The sequence below is a fragment of the Vipera ursinii genome, assembly GCF_947247035.1.
Source record: "Vipera ursinii genome assembly, chromosome: 6".
In the NCBI taxonomy this organism is placed as follows: domain Eukaryota; kingdom Metazoa; phylum Chordata; class Lepidosauria; order Squamata; family Viperidae; genus Vipera; species Vipera ursinii.
The window spans coordinates 11,864,720-11,884,944 of NC_139515.1; the positions used below are offsets into that span (position 1 = coordinate 11,864,720).

Here is a 20,225-nt window from a genome sequence, read left to right on the forward strand (position 1 = left end):
CTTTTGAAGATGATCCAGAAGCTGAAGTTAGTCCAAATGATGATGCCAAGGTTAAGCTGTCTAGCAACAGGGTGGCAGCCATTGCACCCACAGCCATAATTTTCAGGCCATATTTAAATTGCTGGTGTTAACCCATCAACTCCCCCTTCACGGCCACCCTTTCCAACTGGAATCAGTTCCTCCTGTCCTTCACCCATCAAAGTCTGGGGGCAGTGGAGACTTGGAGGCAGTCTTCTCGCTGTGGACAACCTATGGCATGAGGTTCACTTGACCCAAGTTTTCTGACTTTCTGTATAGGCAGCTCAAATTATCATGTCCTGACAAATGTTTTGGTGCTTGCTGCTCTGGATCACCTTTTAAACCTATTGTGCTATTTGAAATTGTTCTGCTGGCAGTAAGATCTGACTGCTGGCACAGGAATACAAGCTAATTTGAGGGCTGATCCACCTGAAGCTCCATTTCCATCTGTCCTGTTTTGCCATCGTTCGCTCCCTAGAGACTAAAATGGACGATCTGAAACTTGAGCTGGCCACGAACAAGGATATATTGGAGGTGGTGACCCTTTGAGAGCTGTATGCGACGAAATTTCATTTTGACGTATGTTGATCGGTGTACATTCAAAGTGACAATAAAATTATTATTACTATTATTATTACTACTACTACAAATAATAATTCATTTGGGCAATAGTTTTAATGCTATGAATTAAATATTGTGTTGTGGGTGTCTTGGCATATATTTTTTGGTTAATGTGCTTTTGTATTTTATTCACACTGCTATAAACCACTTTGGGTTGTCTCCACTGGATGCTCAATCATATGTAACATAGATAAATACATTAAGATGACATTGATAAAAAAATATCCTCTCTAGTTTCTTTTGTTTGAAAAAAAAAACCCACTCTGGACACAGGCTCTCAACCATTCAGTAGCAAGCACACTATTTATTTAAATTAGTTTTACAAATTTCACTTGATTGGCGAAAGACGTGTGGATGTACTGAGAATCATTAAAAAATAGCTGCTATAAATCAAATTCTATTATATTTGGAACAACTTTTTTTAAATTAAAACCCTTTTTAACGTCTGAAGAGCAGGATTTCGTTTTAAGGAATTGTTTGGAAGTCATGAACATGGTTGCTAGCTTGATGAGAAAGGTAGATTTTCTAATATTAATTGCCATTAAGACAGTTTCCTATTCAGGAAAACTTACCAAGGCAGTAATGAGGCAGAAAATGACACTTTTCCCCAACGTGAATGCTAGGAACTTTTTCACACATGCATGTATGTCGGCTGCAACATGATTTGCAAATATGAATGACTGCTGATTAAGCACCACGTATGTACTATTTTCAAATACCACTTTAAAGATAAAATTGTACACTTTTAAGTACAATGGAGATCTGTAAATAACCTTTCCATCAGCAGGACTCAAGTGCATCATGCTTAATTTCTCTTACTACTTTCACTGTAACTCATTTTTTTGTGTATCCATTATGGCAGCTTGGCATGAGGTCAGTTCCTATGGTCAGCTGTCTGATGCTTAGTAATATCCTAGATTTGCTTTTACAAGTGCCCGAGATGAGTTTCTCTCCTCCTTTGTAGTGGTTGGGCCCCAAAACCACATATCTATCTTATTAGTGGCAGTATTCTCCGCTCTTTAGTCCTGGTCTTTCTGAAATAGGTCAGCTCCAACTTATCAGGGTTCGGCTCTTTGTGCATTCAACCTCTGGCTATGACACCATGACATAAGAATAAAAACACCCCCCAAACCCATCCTTCCTTAATTCCTGGAAAGGGGAACCACGTAAATGAAAAGAGTAGTTCAGAAGTTAACCCAGTCAGCTGTGAAACCCTCATGCTCCAATTCAATCCAATTCAATCCAATCAAGAGAATTGGATTTCCTCTCCTAGTCCATCCGGTCCTCACATATCATTGGCGTTCTTTGCATTCCTGCTCAACCATTTCGAGAAGGGTAAACCAGAATCTCCCAGCCACTGAGACCTGACAAGAGGGGACTTCATGACTTACTCTGACTCTTCTACAAGTCCCAACACAATTGTCTTCTCCTCTGAGAGAAGGTTCACACTGCAACGGCTGCACAACAAGAGGGCCTCTCTGAAAACTGGCCACGTCTGGGACAGGCAGGGCAAACAAGGAGGGGACTTCCTTCTCCAGCAGGCTTGATGGCGCCATCATTGCTTGCACATGAGGGACTAGATACATATAGGCATGTAGTCACCTGAGCTAGTCCCAATTCATCACTCACCAGTAACTGCTGTACTTGAATGCTACAAGCTGTCTACTTCTGTCCTAAACTATCACACTGGGATTTTGAGGAAGTCGTCTATGTTCTATTCTACACCAGGAGCATCCATTGGAAGAATAACTGGCAACTGACCTCCTGCTTCTTCTACTTGGCCCTGGTTGGCTGACTCCTGCAGGAAAGGAGAATTCTGAGGAAATCCAAGCTGGAAAATCCAAACTGGAAAAACACTGGGAAAGAAGGCAATCATGGAAGGCAAATAACATCCCCAGGAGGAGGGGGCACTTATGAAGGACATTGAGGGAGATTGAATGTCAGGCAGTATCTCAGGCTTGTTATCCTTTGTGGTTCAGTTCAACCTGGATATAAAACCTAAGCATCATCACCACCCACAGCTCAGCCTGGTCACAATGGACCTCAATGTGACTTTATGAACTTAGCCTAAACAGATGCAACCTGACCACAAAGTGGCACCACCATTTCCCCAAGCCAGGATCATCCACATTTCTCTGGGGTGAGGTCATCCTCTTTATCTGACTTGGAAGAGTAGGCAAAGAGGCCGGTGGACTCGTAAAGCACAACTCCTTCAGACCACGCTTTGTCTGTTCACATCCATATTGTACCCCGGGGATCCAGAGCAGTGTTGGCCAAAATCAATGAAAATTCCATCTGAATCGGAATCAATGGATTCTAAAATCTGGTCCACTATGTTCTCAGGGCTGGCTGTGGGAGCAATGGCGAGCAAGTCCGAATCCCGGCCTAAATCAAATGCCCTGGCCGGGTTGTCTATGGGATAGAAGAGTCCTTTGGATTGATCAGACACACATTGCACTGAACCAGCCGAAATCCTCTCCTGTTCTCCGGACAGTGGGATCTTCATGGTAAGCATGGAGCTCTTGGACCCATTGTCTGTGATGGTCGTGAGATTGGAGTAGCCCGGCATCTCGGCGCAGGAGGTCATTTCAGAAACCGAGTGTCGTCGGATGCTCGAGTTGTTGGCAGTCGCACCTTCCGTCTCATACTCGGCTACGGGAGTCAACAAAGGATTGTTGTAACTTTTGGATCTCACCACCGGATTCTTAGCAAGAATATCCCCCGATTTAGAGCGCCGAAAGAAGCGTTTTTCTGTTAACAAACACAGAGAACAATTAACATTTTCACACTGTCCCCACCATGACAAACAACCCACCATAAAAGGTCTGTGCCCAGGTATCTGGATGGTGACATCAAATCAGCATGTGAACCTCCTTTTCTGACACTTGTATTTTTTGTTTCCTGGCCATTCAACTCCTCTGTGTTTGCTTGTATGACTGTGTCTCTTGGGCATGAAACAAAAGAGCCTAACTCAGGGGTAGGCAACCTTGGCTCTTTTATGACTTGTGGACTTCAATTCCCACAATTCCTGAGCCGGCATGGCTCAGCTTGGAAACCTCTCCCTTTCCCCTCAGCATGGCTGGCTCAGGAATTCTGGGAGTTGAAGTCCACGAGTCATAAAGCGGCCTAGGCCTAGGCCAGGGGTAGGCAACCTTGGCTCTTTTATGACTCATGGACTTCAACTCCCAGAATTCCTGAGCCAGCGTAGCTCAGCTTGGAAACCTCTCCCTTTTCCCTCAGCATGGCTGGCTCAGGAATTCTGGGAGTTGAAGTCCACGAGTCATAAAAGAGCCAAGGTTGCCTACCCCTGGCCTAACTGAAAGGAAGTCTCCTGTTACCTTTGCTTCCCAGGATCTCTGTAGATCAGTCCTGTCTACATTCCAAACATGTTCAGTCTTAAACTTTTGGCCTCTGCAAATAGAAGCGTGGTGTTACTGTTTATTCGAGCAGGAATCACTGACTTCGTTTTTCCAGTTGTATATTTTATCCTATTCTGCCATGAAGGAAGACATCATTTTGGTAGTTTCCTCTCTACAGAAGAAACTCGTGGTGTATGTCCACACCGTGTTAGCTTCAGGAATTTTTTTAGGTTGGCCACTAGATGGCACTAGCTTAATACGGTACTTTTCCTGGAACTAAGTTAAATCTTTGGCAGGTGAGATGTTTGCAAAAGGATGCGACAACAGACTATGCAGCCAAGGATTTAATGGAGAGGCATTTTGGCTTTCTTGTCTTTTACTTTCTCCTTTGTAGCCTCTTTTTCTCCCGACCTCATACACGAGAGGTTTATAAAAGTGTGTAGGTTTGCGTATGTCTTATCTCCTTTGAGAATCCATCAGAAAGAAGATAAAATTACCCCAGGAAAGAGATGGGTATTCATTTATTAATTCCCACCCACCCACCCCTCTTTTATTCCATACCCCCTCCTCCTGTTCTTTCCTCAAACAACAGCCCTGTGAGATAGGTTGATCTAAAATGGAGCGACTAACAGGGAAATTTTGTGACTGCTGCTGATTAGAATCTGAGTTTCTCTACTGTTAGTCCACACTTTCTCTGACACACTCTGATTCCTGGACTCAGAGGGAAAGATTGACCCAAAGTCACCAAGGAGCCTTGATGCCTAAGTGGGGGTGAGAACCTCAGTCTCCCTGCTCCTAGTTCCAACACCTTTACCTCTGGCTTTTGGGCTGGGAGAGAGAGGCAGACAGACCCTGGATCAAAGTCACACAGAAATTTTACATGGCTGAAAAAGGACTGGACCCAGATCTCCTTGCTCCTAATCCAGGGGTAGGCAATCTTGGCTCTTTTGTGACTCGTGGACTTCAACTCCCAGAATTCCTGAGCCAGCCATGCTGAGGGGGAGAGGTTTCCAAGCTGAGCCATGCTGCCTCAGGAATTCTGGGAGTTGAAGTCCACGAGTCATAAAAGAGCCAAGGTTGCCTACCCTAGGCCTAGGCCGCTTTATGACTTGTGGACTTCAACTCCCAGAATTCCTGAGCCAGCCATGCTGAGGGGGAAAGGAGAGGTTTCCAAGCTGAGCCATGCTGCCTCAGGAATTCTGGGAGTTGAAGTCCACGAGTCATAAAAGAGCCAAGGTTGCCTACCCCTGTCCTAATCCAACACTTTCACCACTGTGGAGTATCCCTCTTCCACTTGGAAAGCCTACTTGGTCAGTTCTACAGTCCGTGCCCTTCCTGAACAGATCTTCTCCATTCGAGGCACTGCAGTGTGATTTTCCACATGCTTCACAACTTTGAAAGGTAAAGAAGCAAGTGCGTGGAATGAGGAAGTAGGTTTCAGGGTAGTTTCCGATATACGTTGAGTATCTGATAAGAAATCTACTAACTCTTGAAGCTGGTTGACCTCGGGAGATGACATGGATTAAGAATAGGGTGTCACATATGCAGGCTGTCGGATTATTATTATACAGAATTAATAAATTACTTTCTGTTACACTGGGCTGTTTAATTTTCATGGTACTTAATTTTCAGCTGTGGAGAAAACTACCCCTGGTGGCTGGGAGTCACACCAAAAAAGAAGATAGGCCAAGCTCTAGAAGTATTACCTAAAATGCAGGAAGAGTGAGCGAGAGCGCCATCACTGGAGTACAAACCGTATGTCCCCAAGTAAGGGGAAACAACCTTCTGTAAGAGAGTTTCCAACTTCAAATAATCTTCAGTAACTCCTTTCGATTCATGAACACCCTGAAAAACCAAAAGGAGAACATTGCTTCATTATTTTTTTTTAAATCGAGTATAACCTGTTGGATTGAATTGAATGGGAAGTGCAGGGCTGGAATTAGATTAACTTGGACCAGGAGCTCTTTGCTAGAAGAGACGATAACTAGCTGGTTTACCCCCATCTATGTTCATCCACCAGGAAGGAATCTGCTTAACCTGGAGATAGAAAACATCTGTATCAACCTTCCTAACTAGAAGGTTACTCTGGCTCGCCTTAAGAAGCCTCCAGGATATCTGTCCAGATGGTTAGATCACTGCCCATCAACCTACCCAGTTATCACTTAATGGCTGGCGAATAGTCCCCAAGTCTTTGCTCGCGGTAGGCACCTAACCTGTTTCTCCTTCAATTTATCTTCTTCCTTGGTTAGTTTCTTTTGCCGGGTTGGCCAATTCATGGTCTTGCACGGTTGGTCTTCAAACTTGGCCCTTTTATGACTTGTGGACTTCAACTCCCAGAATTCCTCAGCCAGCGTGCCACACTGGCTGAGGAATTCTGGGAGTTGAAGTCCACAAGTCATAAAAGGGCCAAGTTTGAAGACCCCGGGTCTTGCACAAACTCAACAGATGGGGCTGATTCAATAAGCAGATGATTCATGTTGTGCAAATGCAGCGAGAGACACAGCAGGCTGACAATATGATATAGATGGTGTTCTTGGACAGCAAAGGAAAAAATTATGTCCACCTTGAGTGTCTTGTGGGATAAAAAAGAGGCAGACACTCTTGTTGTCCTGAATTCTCATATTTGGATCTAAATTTGCAAGAAGAGGCAGAGCCACAGATTTGTAAGTGATTAACAAGCTGCAGTGGGAACTAATTGAGCAGCAAATTAAAATAGCAACTTCAGGAGTGACACAACACAGGGGGGTGTCATGCAGCTGGCATCTTGATTATTATTATTTTTTCCTCCTACTAGGACATCCCTGTTAGTAGAAGGTCCTCTGAACAAAAGAGCAGGAAATTTTCAAGCTGCCTGAAAAGGAGCCAAGACTGACAAATGCCAGAGATTTAACAGAATCCTGCTTTCATTTCCAGGCCATCTCCTTCTTCCGCCATTTCCTTTTTGTAACCTCTGATCGGAACAGAGGAGGACAGGATCGTTAAAAAAAAAGAAGAAAAAAGCAGGGCGCAGGAAGGGCTGAGTTACAGCAGCCCAGAGCCAATCTGAAGAGGACTGAGATGAAAAGCGGAAGGGGGAGCGGACGTGGCACCGATCCAATTAAAACAATCCAATGGGATGAATTTTTTGCTCCTCTATCCAGAGGGACTGCTGTCAGAGAGAGCAATTTAAGTGCAACTATGGCAAGTCACGGGTCAGAAATATTCCCTGCAGGATGCTGCACCAAGCTTAAGAGTTAATTACTGTTTTGTCTTCACTGAGCAGGACAAAGCAGAGAGGGGTCCGCTCAGAATGACTCCCACCTTCTGCAGCGAGAGCGTCTTCCCTCTTGCAACTCAAGCAGGAACCGGCCTGGTGACTCTCTTGTGCAGGGGTCTTCAGACTTGGCCACTTTAAGACTTGTGGACTTCAACTCCCAGAATACCTCAGCCAGCCATGCTGGCTGAGGAATTCTGGGAGTTGAAGTCCACAAGTCTTAAAGCGGCCAAGTTTGGAGACCCCTGCTCTTGTGCTTCTCCAGCCTTAGCACATGCCCTGCATTCTCTGATCACTCCCCAGATGAAGAGGCCCTCAAACCAACCTCTTTATGTTTCTGTGTGTGTGTGTGTGTGTGTGTGTGTGTCCTCGGAGGGATTAAGAAAGGCCCAGTGGCAGCTGTGACCATGTGAGGGATGCTCCCCTCCCATTTTTACAGGCATTTTGACATTTTATGACCATCTGAACTTCCCTCACCTGCTTTGGCCCACTTTTCCTTATGGAGCACAAAAGAGAGGAATTTTAAAAAAAGCTTTTTCTAATTTTCCTATGGCGCTCCGTGGATTTTTTAAAAATATTTTTGGTGCTATGATTTGCTTTGTTCTGTTCTATACTGTTCGCTATTGGCACTTTTTATGGGATTGTGGAAAACTCTCCAGCTGGAGAGGCCAAATTTAAATGACATTTTTTTTTAAATCCCATTTATATCCCGCCCTTCTCCGAAGACTCAGGGCGGCTTACAAGCTTAGCAGTAGCCTTCATTCTATGTATATGCCTGCTTATTAGGGCTTTCACACACACCCCCAAGCGTCATTATTACAAAGTCAGCTTAATTGCCCCCAACAATCTGGGTCCTCATTTTACCTACCTCGGAAGGATGGAAGGCTGAGTCAACCTTGAGCCTGGTGGGATGCGAACCTGCACTAATTGCAGGGCAGCTGGTGTTACTTAAGGAGGCATTAGCCCACTGCTCCACCAAGGCTCTTTTAAAGAAACAATCTTGAAGCAGTGAGTTAAAAGACATGCTATTAAAAAAAAACACCCTCTCTACATACTTCACTTTTTTATGGCAGATATTTGAGGTGAGTTTTCCAAATAAGAAGCAATTTGGTTCTTTCTCTCCCCCCGCCCCCAAAATGGCTGCAGTTTTCATTCATTAATGTATACAGGAATTGTGTAATAGTTCTGTTTCACTGGAAAAAGTTCTATAAAATATTCTGGGAACCTTTGGCAGCTATACAGTGTGATACAAATTTTAAGTGGCAATAAATGCAATAAAGATAATAAATACCATTAACTTTATTCATTTGTATCCACACACATTTCTTTGGGCCTCCTGACAAAGTTCAACAGCTGTGATTTACAGAAAAGAAGCATCTTACATTATGTTGTCTCAAATAGCTGTGTAATCTGCTTTGGATGCCTCACCCAGTTCCTAGAAGATAATTGAAAAGCTTCCCCAGCCAGGCTGGTGCCTGGAAATCTGAATTTATGAACAACTCAAAAGTTCTCCACTCAGGAATGCTGTTCCTTGGGGTAGGCATTAATAGGCAGATGGCGAAAGGACTGAAAACCATCAGTCTGATCAGATCTGCTATTTAAGAGGACAAAGACCAAGTAGAATGGATGCCACATTCATGTGTCTTTTGCATCTTCGTTGCAAAAAAAAAAGGGGGTTTGGAAACTAAGGCCCTTTTGATATGTCTGTGGAGATTCTCAAGTCATCCAGGTCATGGTTTTCCCAAAGGTGCTTTTTCAAAATGCAAAGTGGACTTTGCTTTTCCTTGAAGACGTTTCGCTTCCATCCAAGAAGCTCCTTCGTGTTCTGACTGAATGGTGGAGGATGGGAGAATTCATATTCCTTGCAGTCCTCTGGTTGTTAGCATTCTTTCTGAGAGTCGCTCAACCAGAGGACTGCAAGGAATACAAATCTGTCCATCCTCCACCATTTAGTCAGAACTAAAGAGGCTTCTTGGATGAGAAGCGAAACGTCTTCAAGGAAAAACAAAGTCCTCTTTGCCTTTTGAAAAAGCAACTTTGGGGCCCTTTCGGTCTATTTATTTATTGTGTGTTGAGTTTTAGGTTCCCATCTTCTGTTCAGGAGCTCAGAGTGGCATTCATAGAACTTCCTCCCCAGGTTTCTCAATTACGATCACTCTTTGAGAGAAGGGCTGGTCCAAAATTGCCCGTAGAGCCTCCATGTTTGCCTCCCCCCACTCCTTTTAGTCCAGCACCTTCACCTCTACCCCACATCGCAATGCTCCCTAATAGCTAAATCCAGGAGAACAGGAATACAACTGGACAGACGTTCTCTCCCTCAATCAAGGAAAGCATTAGAAAAGTTATGTTCGCTTTCAGTCTGACGTCTTATAAAATATTCTACGGATTCAATTCCACCCAGGAGCATCCATGAAGGAAGTAGAAAAAAGTCAAGATGATTTCCCCTGCCCCCCCAACATACAGGTAGCCGTCGACTTAGGACCATAACTGAACTGGCAATTACGGTCGTAATTCATGAAGGTTGTCAAGCAGGTCAGCATATGACCACGTCCAATTTTACAACTGTATTTTTGCAGCTGGTGTTAAACAAACATGGCAGCTCTAAAGTAAACACCGTGTCCGCTAAGTGAGTCCATTGTTCGACTTTTTTTTTGTTCGCTTTTTTTTGCTAGAGACCGGAAGCAAACACCAGGTTCTAGCAAAGAAAAAAAAAAAGTTGTAAATTGCAGTCACATGACAGTGACCCTCCAAATGGCCATAAAGGCAGTCTGGTTACTGAGCACCCAGAAATGCTGTCACGTGACTGCAGTGCGTGCGCGTCTTCCCATCACAACTTCAAAACTGGATAATAAGTACCTTTGGGGGATCTGTTGCAGCTTCAAGTGGTCAGGAAGCGATCAATTGTACGTCAAGGACCTACTTGCACTCTGCATGTGCACTGCATGTAAAAGAGGGCAGGACTTTGCCTCTCTGGGGGCCATCTTGACTTTTCAACCCTCCTGCTCCATCTACCACTCAAAGCCTACAATTCAGTTAGGTGTGCACCAAGGGTGAGGCAGAAAAATCCATACCTGTAGGATGAGTAACATTTGGACGATTGAAGGCGGAATCCTCGCGCGGGAACGGGACAAAGCATCTTCCAGTTTTATATTGAGAGTTATAATGTTTCTGAAGTGCAACAGGGCCAGCTGACGGACAGGGGGTTCCTTCCCCTGCAGGCAACGAACAAACAAACAAACAATTATTTGTAGAGTCTTGTGGGTTTGAAATTCAAAAAGCCTATTCCCTGGTTGCCACTGAGTGAACTAGAGGCTGTTCCATGAACATGTAGTCCAAATAAAAATACAGGTAGTCCTCGAATTGCAACCATTCATTTAGTGACCACTCAAAGTTACAATGGCACTGAAAAAAAAGTGACTTGTGACCATTTTGCACCATTTTTTTTGTAGCAATCCCAAGATCATGTGATCAAAATTCAGAGGCTCGGCAACTGGTTCATACTTGTGATGGGTGCGTGTGATCTCCTTTTGTGACTTTTTGACAAGCAAAATCAATGGGGAAGCCAGATTCACTTAACAACCGTGTTTCTAACTCATCAACTTCAGTGATTGACTTAACAACTGTGGCAAGAAAGGTCACAAAACGGGGCAAAACTCACTTAACAAATGTCTCTCTTCACAACAGAAAATTTGGGTTCAATTGTGGTCGTACGTTGAGGACTACCTACACTGGGATTCAGGACTGGTGAACTTTCTATGGCCTAATTTTTTGCTGCAATATTTATAGATTTGAACCGTGCTGATTCTTTTCCTCTGTAATAAATTATATTGGTTTATCTTCCCCTCTTATGGGAATCTCTTAGTATTTTGTCTGCTGTCCTTGTAGCCAGCACATTGGACTCTTACCGAATGGACAGCCAAAAAACTGAAAATAATGTAAGAGCTTGAGCAACGAATTCTTAAACAAAAGTAACAGCGTTTAATCTGATGGATATCCCATGTCAGTGTTTCTAAACCTCAGCAACTTTTAAGTCTGTGGACTTCAACTTTCAGCATGCTGGCTGAGGAATTCTGGGAGTTTAAGTCCTCACTGTTTAAAATTGCTGAGGTTGATAAACAAATGTCCCCTTCATCATACATAGCACATTAAAGTTGTAACTTTTCAGAATATGTTTCTGAGTTAGGATCGGATGGGAAACCACTGAATAATCCCAGCACTGGAGAATGCTGGACTAGGAAGTTGAAAAAACAAACAAACAAACATACTAGGCAACACATACTGTCACCACAAAACTACACAAATGTGCCCATGAAGTGAATGAGTCAGACTCGGCTCAAATTTGTCCTTATGCATCTTGTAATAGTAATTCTAAGGTAAGGTTTTACACTTAGCCTCATAATTGCCCCAGCATTACTCAGGAATTTAAATAGCCAAAAGCAAACTCCTGAGCCGAGGTTTCAGCAAGCAAACTGTTATGTACTGGGCTTTTGGTATCACACCACGTGCGTTGCTGGAGAGCTAACGGCTCTCCAGCAACCCAGACAGGACGTCTCCGGTCCTGCAATTGGTCAACCTCGGGAGGCAAGCACGGGTTCAATCTGATTGGTTGCTACCATAGGGTTTGTCTATATATTGTGGCGGGGTGCGCCCCAAGTCCTAGTACAGTTCCAGCTTGAATAAAAGAATGAGTTTCTCTGTACTCAGCTGTGTGTCTTCATTCCTGCTCACCAGAGCCCACGACTTGACACAATTTTTATTTTGATCAAAATAGAGTTGGATGTCCCCATCTCTCATCGTGGCTGGTAGAGAGATGAAGGCAACAACCAGGAAAGATGTCTTCCACCTTTTATACCTTTCCAGAACAAAGAGATCTGGTCTTGGCACTAGGAACCAAAAGGTACAGAAAAATAATTCCTAGATGATGACTCATATAAAAACAACCCAGGTTCCACCATAACTCCTTTTCCCCCTCCCCTCACCATGCTTTTTTCATGTAAGCAATCACCTGAAACATTTGCTTTTATATAACTAATTTCCCAATATAAAGCACCTACAAAGCTGCTTGCACATAAACAAAGATGATGACAAAGTATCACTACTAATATCAATATTACTAACGTCCACCTTAAGCATAATAAAATCCCTTCACTAATCATAAATTACATTGCAAGGCTGGGGTGAAAATGGAGATTAATGTTATGGAAGCACAAGGTTCTATGAAATTTAAGGCAAAAACAGAGCTTCAGGTTAGGGGGGGGACCCAGAATTTTCCTTTGAGAATAAACACTGCTCAAAGAATAGCTTATTCTGTAGAGAAATTAACTCTAGTTAATTTTAATTTCTTTTACCGAGTGTGTTTTTAGCTCTTCTGTCTCTAGTGATTCTTGTCTTTACATTTGTGTCCTAAGTACTGAGTTGCTTCTAAATCAGAGGAGTTTAGCATTATGTTGGGATGTCTTTGGAGCATTTCCTCTCCCCAGACCAATTTTTACTTGGAAGTTCTTCAACAATGCTGTGATTGAAGCAGCCCTATACAGGTAGTCCTCGATGTACGACCACAATTGAGCCCAAAATTTATGTTGCTAAGTGAAATACTTGGCAAAGTGAGGTTTGCCCCATGTTACGATCTTTCTTGTCCCCGTTGTTAAGTGAATCATTGCAGTTGTTAAATTAGCAACATGGCTGTTAAGTGGATCTGATTTTCAAACTGACTTTGCTTTTCAGGTCCCAAAAGCTGATCACATGATCCTGGGACCCTGCAATCAATCCTAAATATAAACCAATTGCCAAGCATCCAAATTCTGATCACGTGGCCATGGGAGAGGGGGGGGGTGCTGCTGCAAAGGTCATAAGTGTGAAAAATAGTCATAAGTTACTTTTTCCCTGTGCCGTTGTAATCTTGAATGTTCTCTAAATGAACGGTTTTAAGTTGAGGATTACCACTTTTTGAATTCTTTCGCCACGGATTGCGGTGAGCACGCCTATTCAACATTTAAAAAGAACGTTTCGCTTTTTTTCCTTTCTCGGTTTTTCAAATCAAAGATTTGTTTTTATTTATCTCATGTGAGATAGGTCCATTTCCCCAAGGAGCAAAGGTGTTCCAAATGGGCGAAACACCAAACAGGTCTTTCTTGAATGACACTGGAGCGGTTTTAAAAAGATGCAGGAGGAGACTATATTTACACCCAAGGCCTTTTTGCCTTCTTATCTGACATGCTGTTCAAAGTCGGGAGGAGCCGAGGGAAATAATCCAAACAGCGCAGCAGAGAAGGACATTTTTATTTCAAATGTTTTCTCCTGCATGCTATCTGGACCGGGATGCCTTGCGTACAGTCACTCATGCGCTCGTGACCTCTCGTCTAGACTACTGTAATGCTCTCTACATGGGGCTGCCCTTGAAGTCCACTCGGAGGCTCCAACTGGTGCAGAATGCAGCCGCGCGAGTTGTGCTGGGAGTCTCCCGATACTCCCATGTTACACCTTTGCTCCGCGAGCTGCATTGGCTGCTGGTTGTCCTCCGGGTGAGATTCAAGGTGTTGGTAATGACTTACAAAGCCCTACATGGCATGGGTCCGGATTACCTACGGCAACACCTGCGGCCGGCGTCAACCTCCCTCCGTCCAGTGCGCTCCCACAGAGAGGGCCTCCTCAGGGTGCCTCCGATCAGAGAATGTCGATTGGTGGCCCCCAGGAGGAGGGCGTTCTCTGTGGGCGCGCCAGACCTGTGGAACCGCTTGCCGGTTGAGCTCCAGATGGCCCCCGACCTTTGCTCCCTCCGGCGCGATCTAAAAACGTATTTATTCGAGCAATCTGACCTGGTTTGATGGGTTTGGGGGTTGGGGTTTTAACATGGTTTTTAATTATTGTTTTAAACTTGGGCATAATATTTAATCGTTTTTTAACTTTTGTATTCCGTTTTTATATTTATTGCCCTGTACACCGCCCTGAGTCCTTCGGGAGAAGGGCAGTATAAAAATATAATAAATATAAATATAAATATAAATATTTTGCTAGACTTGCCTAGCGCAGCAGAGAAGGACATTTTTATTTCAAGTTTTTTCCCCGCATGGTATTTTGCTAGACTTGCCTAGCGAAAGGCCTGCAGCTCTCTTCATCAATCATCAGAATTCCATTGACTTGTTTAACTGGATTCCAAAGCACCACAATTGCATTTTACCTGCACAGGATAGAATATGGCCTGCAACATGGGCAGAACGTCACTGAAAAAGAAATCCCAGGTTTCAGCCAAGGTATCCAAAAGTTTCTGTCCTGTAAGTTAAAAACAAAAGGCGAGTTAAACTGACGGACTTCTAAAACATAAGTAATTGCATGGAAGTACAGGAAGTGCTCGGCTTATGACTGTAACAGAGGCTGCCCATTATGGCCGTAAAGCAGTCACCGTGTAGCCAGAGCCATTTTTAGGAACTTTTTAATGGTGATCATTAAGTGCAGGGCTTTTCAACCTTTTCACCCATTGTACTACTTTTAGGATATGGCAACATCCGAGGACCACCAGTCGCCTAGCAAGGTGTCAAAAACTTGAGGACCCCCCCAAAAAGGAAAAAAGTGATGAAGTACAGATAGTCCTCAACTTACAAGAGTTCGCTTAGTGACTGTTCGAAGTGACAATGGCACTGAAAAAGTGCCCCCCAAACCACAACCGAGTAAGACACCTGCCTGCCTGCCCGCCCGGCGGTGCTCTTCCTCCTGTCCGAAGTTTTCAGTGTTGTGACATTTCTGTTGAGGATTGGCAGCGGGAGTGAGGTGTGTGTGTGGGGGGGGGGTGTTTGGTTTTTATTCCCCCCCCCCTCTGCTGGGTGGTTGCAGCAGGTTTTGGTCACTTCACATGACCTTGGGACACTGTGACCATCATAAAATATGAATCAGTTGCCAAGCATCTGAATGTAAATCACAAAACCCTGGAGATGCTGCAACATTCCAGCTGATCGGCACTTCTGGGCTCAGCAGAAGTGCCAGGATCAGCGCCGAGCTCCAGCTGGAGCCTGGCGCTGATCCTGGCGCTTTCACTGAGCCTTGACAGCCCCAAAGAAGCGCTGATCCTGGCACTTCCACTGAGCCCTGACAGCCCTGCAGCTCCAGCCATCTCTCTCAGGCTTGTGCAGTGCTGCCACCGGTTCAGCTCATTCCCTTCCCTGGCTACCACTTTTCTAGGATTGTTGCGTACCACCTGCCATGTGCCAATGTACCACAGGTGGTACCTGTACCACTGGTTGAAAAGCCCTGATTAAATGAACAGTGTGGTTGTTAAGTGAAGTCGGATCCATTGTGTGCTATGGCCCGTTTTTGCTGAAAGCTAGAAGTAAACACTGGTTTTCAGCAAAAACGTTTAAATCATGGTCACATGACCATGGGATGCTTCAAACAGCTATAAATGTAGCCGGTTGCTGAGTGGATGTAATGCAGTCACATGACTGTGCTGGGGGAGAGCACCGACTGTTATAATTTCAAGTGAGCAGTCATAAATTGAGAACCACCTATACGAAAGCCGACTACAGGTGATCCTTGATTTACGACCACAATTGAACCCCCAAATTTCTGCTGCTATGCGAGACATTTATTAAGTGAATTTTGCTCTGTTTTAGGACCTTTCTTGCCACAGTTGTTAAGTGAATTACTGCCGTTGTTAAATTAGTAACACGGTTGTCAAAGAGAAGCTGGCTTCCCTGTCGACTTTGCTTGTGAGAAGGTCACCAAAGGGGATCACGTGACCCTAACTGCCACTGCAACCATCATAAATGAGTCAGTTGCCAAGCGTATGGATTTCGATCCCATGAATGTGGGGATGCTGCAGTGGTCGTAAGTGTGAAAAACGGTCGTAAGTCACTTTTTTCAATATGGTTGTAACTCTGGACGGTCACTAAGGGAACTGTTGCAAGTCAAGGACTACTTGCATTCCATAAAATCTAGGAATGAGAGGAAATCCTTAATTTTGTTCCCTTTCAAAAGATAGTCGGGAGGTTAAGGAGCCCCAATTCTATACACTGCATTTTCACTTGAGACCCATAAGTGGATCCTGAACAATTATAGGGTAGATAACAAGCCACAGTGTCCCGAAATAAAATAAAAAGTGTCTTGTCTAGGTGTGAGCCTGGCACTGTCTCGCTATCTGTTAAAGGAGCTGGTGTTTTTTCAGGCATCTCCTTTGAGTGTCGTGTTGTCTTTAATGAGTAGCTTCCTTAAAAAGCTCCAAGGATTCCCCAGACTTTTACTGGAGCTCGGAAAACAGGTTCCTTTAATGAATAACAGAAAAAATGCCAGATTCACATTTGGGCAAGGTCCAAAACAATTACTTTCTAAGCCTGCACAGCTTAATGCATACACAACTACTGTGTGGAAACTGCATTTTCAGATAATAGCCTGTTGTACGCCATAATAGGGCTGCAAACTGAAGCCTGCAAAACATTTTCAGATTAAACATCCCATGCCCAACTTCCTGGGAATACTATTGCTTGGAAACAGAGGCTAGAAGCGTTGGGAGTCACAGTTTTAAAACATTTTGCCTACCTTTCTAGGGAAAGTGTTTCTCAACCGTGCCAACTTTAAGATGGTGGCTGAGGAATTCTGGGAGTTGAAGTCCACCCATCTTAAAGTTGGCATGGCTGAGAAACAGCGCTCTAGCATGTTTTTGTCAAGCATTTATGGCCGTGGGCTTCAAATTTCACCTCTTTTCATATCTGTATACATGATGCAACCAACTCTTTCATCTGCTGAGTCCTGCCTGGGCCTGGGTTGTCTGTGACACTGTGTGTTTTTAATTGCTTCACTTGTTTTTGCAGCTGTAATAAATTCACCTTCTTCCTCATCACAGCAATAACACAATCAAGGTGGCAATGCTGTGTTCCACAGTCCATAGAAAAATGGGACACTCCAACCAGGGTGCAAAGGGATTTTTACAGTCAAGTAAAATCAAGGCCTTGGAAAAGCACGGTGCTTCTCCTGCAAATGATCCTAAGGGGGAACCAAATCTCAGGTGCTCTTTGCTCAGATTTGTTAGGCAAATTTCATTTCCTTGCTTGCCAGGCAAAGCCACTGATTTGTGGTCAGGATGGAAGAAAAGGTAGGAGGTTGGTGTGCATCAAGGATGTTTAATTAGGGCTGTGCAAGCATGAATCCCGAGTGCCGCGTAACAGAGTGAGTGCCTGTTACTCGTCCCAGCTTCTGCCAACCTAGCAGTTTGAAAGCACGTAAAAAATGCAAGTAGAAAAATAGGGACCACTACGGTGGGAAGGTAACAGCGTTCCGTGCGCCTTTCGCGTCTAGTCATGCCGGCCACATGACCACGGAGATGTACTCGGACAAGCGCTGGCTCTTCAGCTTTGAAACGGAGATGAGCACGGGCCCCTAGAGTCAGAAACGACTAGCACGCATGTGCGGGGGACCTTTACCTTTTTAAGCATGAAAAGGATTTGCAGGGGGCGCTTCAGAAAACATGCAGGAGCACCAATTGTGGTGCGGGAGACTATGAATAGGAATGAAGCCCCCCTGTTCCCTTCTCAGCACAAGGCAATCAAGTGAATGCAAAGTAGTTTTATATACAAGCTTAATGCAAAGCATATTATAATATTTTAATTATAGGTGTTTATGTACGTTTAGAGGGATCTAGCACATTAGTAAGTACGTACACTAATAAAGTCCACAAGTATACTAGAAGAGTTTTTTAACAAAATGATTTGAATTCTACTCTTTTAAGTTAGAATGCGAAACCTTGAGCTGCTGATTTTGTCTTCTCCCGCGCCAGCTTATCCACAGGTTTAGGAATGCTAATCTCCTCTCCATGACTAAAACAAAGTTTATTCTTCTCACTTCTTCTGAACTCATCCTTGTCCTGTTCTACGGCACCTGGTAGGTCTGCTTTGTCATTCTCCCTTGTCCAAGGCCCGATTTCCTTCTGGCCTCTCTGCTTTACTTTTCATCTTTCATCTTCATTTTTCACTCCAGCAGCATCTCCTGTCCAACCTAGATGATCCCCACCTTCTGTCTGCCAGTTCTGGCATCTTTTACAGGCAGTCCTTGACTTACAGCAATTCATTTAGTGACCGTTCAAAGTTACGACGGCACTGAAAAAAGTGACCCATACAATTTTTCACACTTATGACGGTTGCAGCATCCTGGAGTCATATGATCCCCCCTCTGTGACCTTCTGACAAGCAAAGTCAATGGGGAAGCCAGATTCACTTAACAACCGTGTTACTAATTTAAGAACTGCAGTGATTCCCTTAACAAATGTGGCGAGAAAAGTTATAGAATGGGACAAAACTCACTTAACAAATTTCTCACTTAACAACGTACACCTTGGGCTCAACTGTGGTTGTACTGGAAGCTGAGGAATATCTGTACAATTCTTTCTTTCAAAACCTACAAGCCAGCTTGCAGGGGATTCTAAGAAGTTTAAACATTTTTTCCCTTTCCTTTTTTCTCAATGCTTTTGTGCCTAAGTGATGCACTTGATTGTCAAACCACAAGAGAAAACAACACTAATCTTGACTCTTGCACATAATACTTTCGTTTCAGGGTAGTCCATTCTTCCAGATGTAGTGCCTCTTTAAAGCAGCATCATTTTTCAGGTTTGCACAGGAACCAGAAAAAAAAAGACCCAGCTACTTTAAAGAGTCATCCCCTTAAAGCAACTCTGTGGCTGTTTCCATGCGACTGCTTAAAGCAGTTGTATCCACTCTCAGACTGGGTGTACAGGAGTCTGAAAAAAAGGACACTGCTGCTTTAAAGAAATATAGCGCTTGCATTCCTATATCCTGTTAGCACCTCTTTAAAATCATTCTAAAACATACGCAGCCCTTAATCACCTTCATAAAATCGGATCTTATCCCTCAGGATCACCATGCCTTTTGTAAGCAGCTGGTTCTGGAAAGAGAGCACAAAATAGTGTCAATTTTCATTACACGCTGTACTTAAAACTACATAAGTTTTTTTTTCTAACGGCAGCTCATTAGAAAAAGGGTTGTTCACAGCCTTTTATTATTTGGCCTTTGCACACAATACTACATCATGTGGGATTTCCCATCTTACCATATAATGGCAGAAAAAAAGATAAAACCTTCAAAGGATCTTTATCCCTTTGAAATGGGGCAGAGGGTAGAACTATACAGCCGAACTCTTAGTGTTTATATGTAGCTTTCAGATGAGACCAAGGAAAAGCAGACACTTAGTATGTCCTTTAAATCTTGGTATTTAAGATTTGGTATTTGTCTTTCATAGGGACGCGGTGGCTCAGTGGGTTAGGACGCTGAGCTTGTCGATCAGAAGGTCGGCAGTTTGGCGGGTCGAATCCCGAGTGCTGCGTAACAAAGTGAGCACCTGTTACTTGTCCCAGCTTCTGCCAACCTAGCAGTTCGAAAGCACATAAAAATGCAAGTAGAAGAATAGGGACCACTACGGTGGGAAGGTAACAGCGTTCCGTGCGCCTTTGGCGTCTAGTCATGCCGGCCACATGACCACGGAGACGTCCTTGGACAAGTGCTGGCTCTTCGGCTTTGAAATGGAGATGAGCACCGGCCCCTAGAGTCGGAAACGACTAGCACGCATGTGCGGGGGAACCTTTACCTTTACCTTATTTGTCTTTCAGTTAGTTTGCATTCTATCAGCTTGTAATTCTTGCTGAAAATATGGACTACTTTCTTTAGTATTTGGTATCAAGATATGCTAAAGGACCCATTCTGAAGATGCCCTATTATCAGAAGTATTAATTAGTGTTGTTGTTGTTGACATTGTTATTGTTATTATTTGATATTTTGGGAGTCTTAGCTCCTACATTAGCCTTATGCCCTGTATGGGGGGGCGTTTTGACCCCACTCTCTCAGATTTTAGAAAATCAATAAGGATGCAACAGTTGCATTCATTTTATGATTTAAGTATTTGTAGGTTTTGTTAACTCCTTTTAATTCTCATCTGAGCAGGGGGGCAGAGAAGAAATCTCTTAAACAAGCAAATAATTTGGA

At 43.8% G+C, this 20,225-nt stretch overlaps 1 protein-coding gene across 1 annotated transcript in view; it reads right to left on the bottom strand.

The window, feature by feature from the left end:
* Window positions 1-934: 934 nt before the first annotated feature.
* Window positions 935-20,225, bottom strand: part of PRR5 (proline rich 5) — a 45,515-nt gene continuing 26,224 nt past the window's right edge. Inside the window, exons 4-8 of the mRNA XM_083366328.1 lie at window positions 19,074-19,131; window positions 14,429-14,520; window positions 10,323-10,463; window positions 5,705-5,843; window positions 935-3,390 (exon numbers count right to left, since the gene is read on the bottom strand). Of these exons, the coding sequence (XP_083222454.1) occupies window positions 2,852-3,390; window positions 5,705-5,843; window positions 10,323-10,463; window positions 14,429-14,520; window positions 19,074-19,131 (969 nt within the window). The 3' untranslated portion in view covers window positions 935-2,851. The remainder of the gene's footprint in view (window positions 3,391-5,704; window positions 5,844-10,322; window positions 10,464-14,428; window positions 14,521-19,073; window positions 19,132-20,225) is intronic.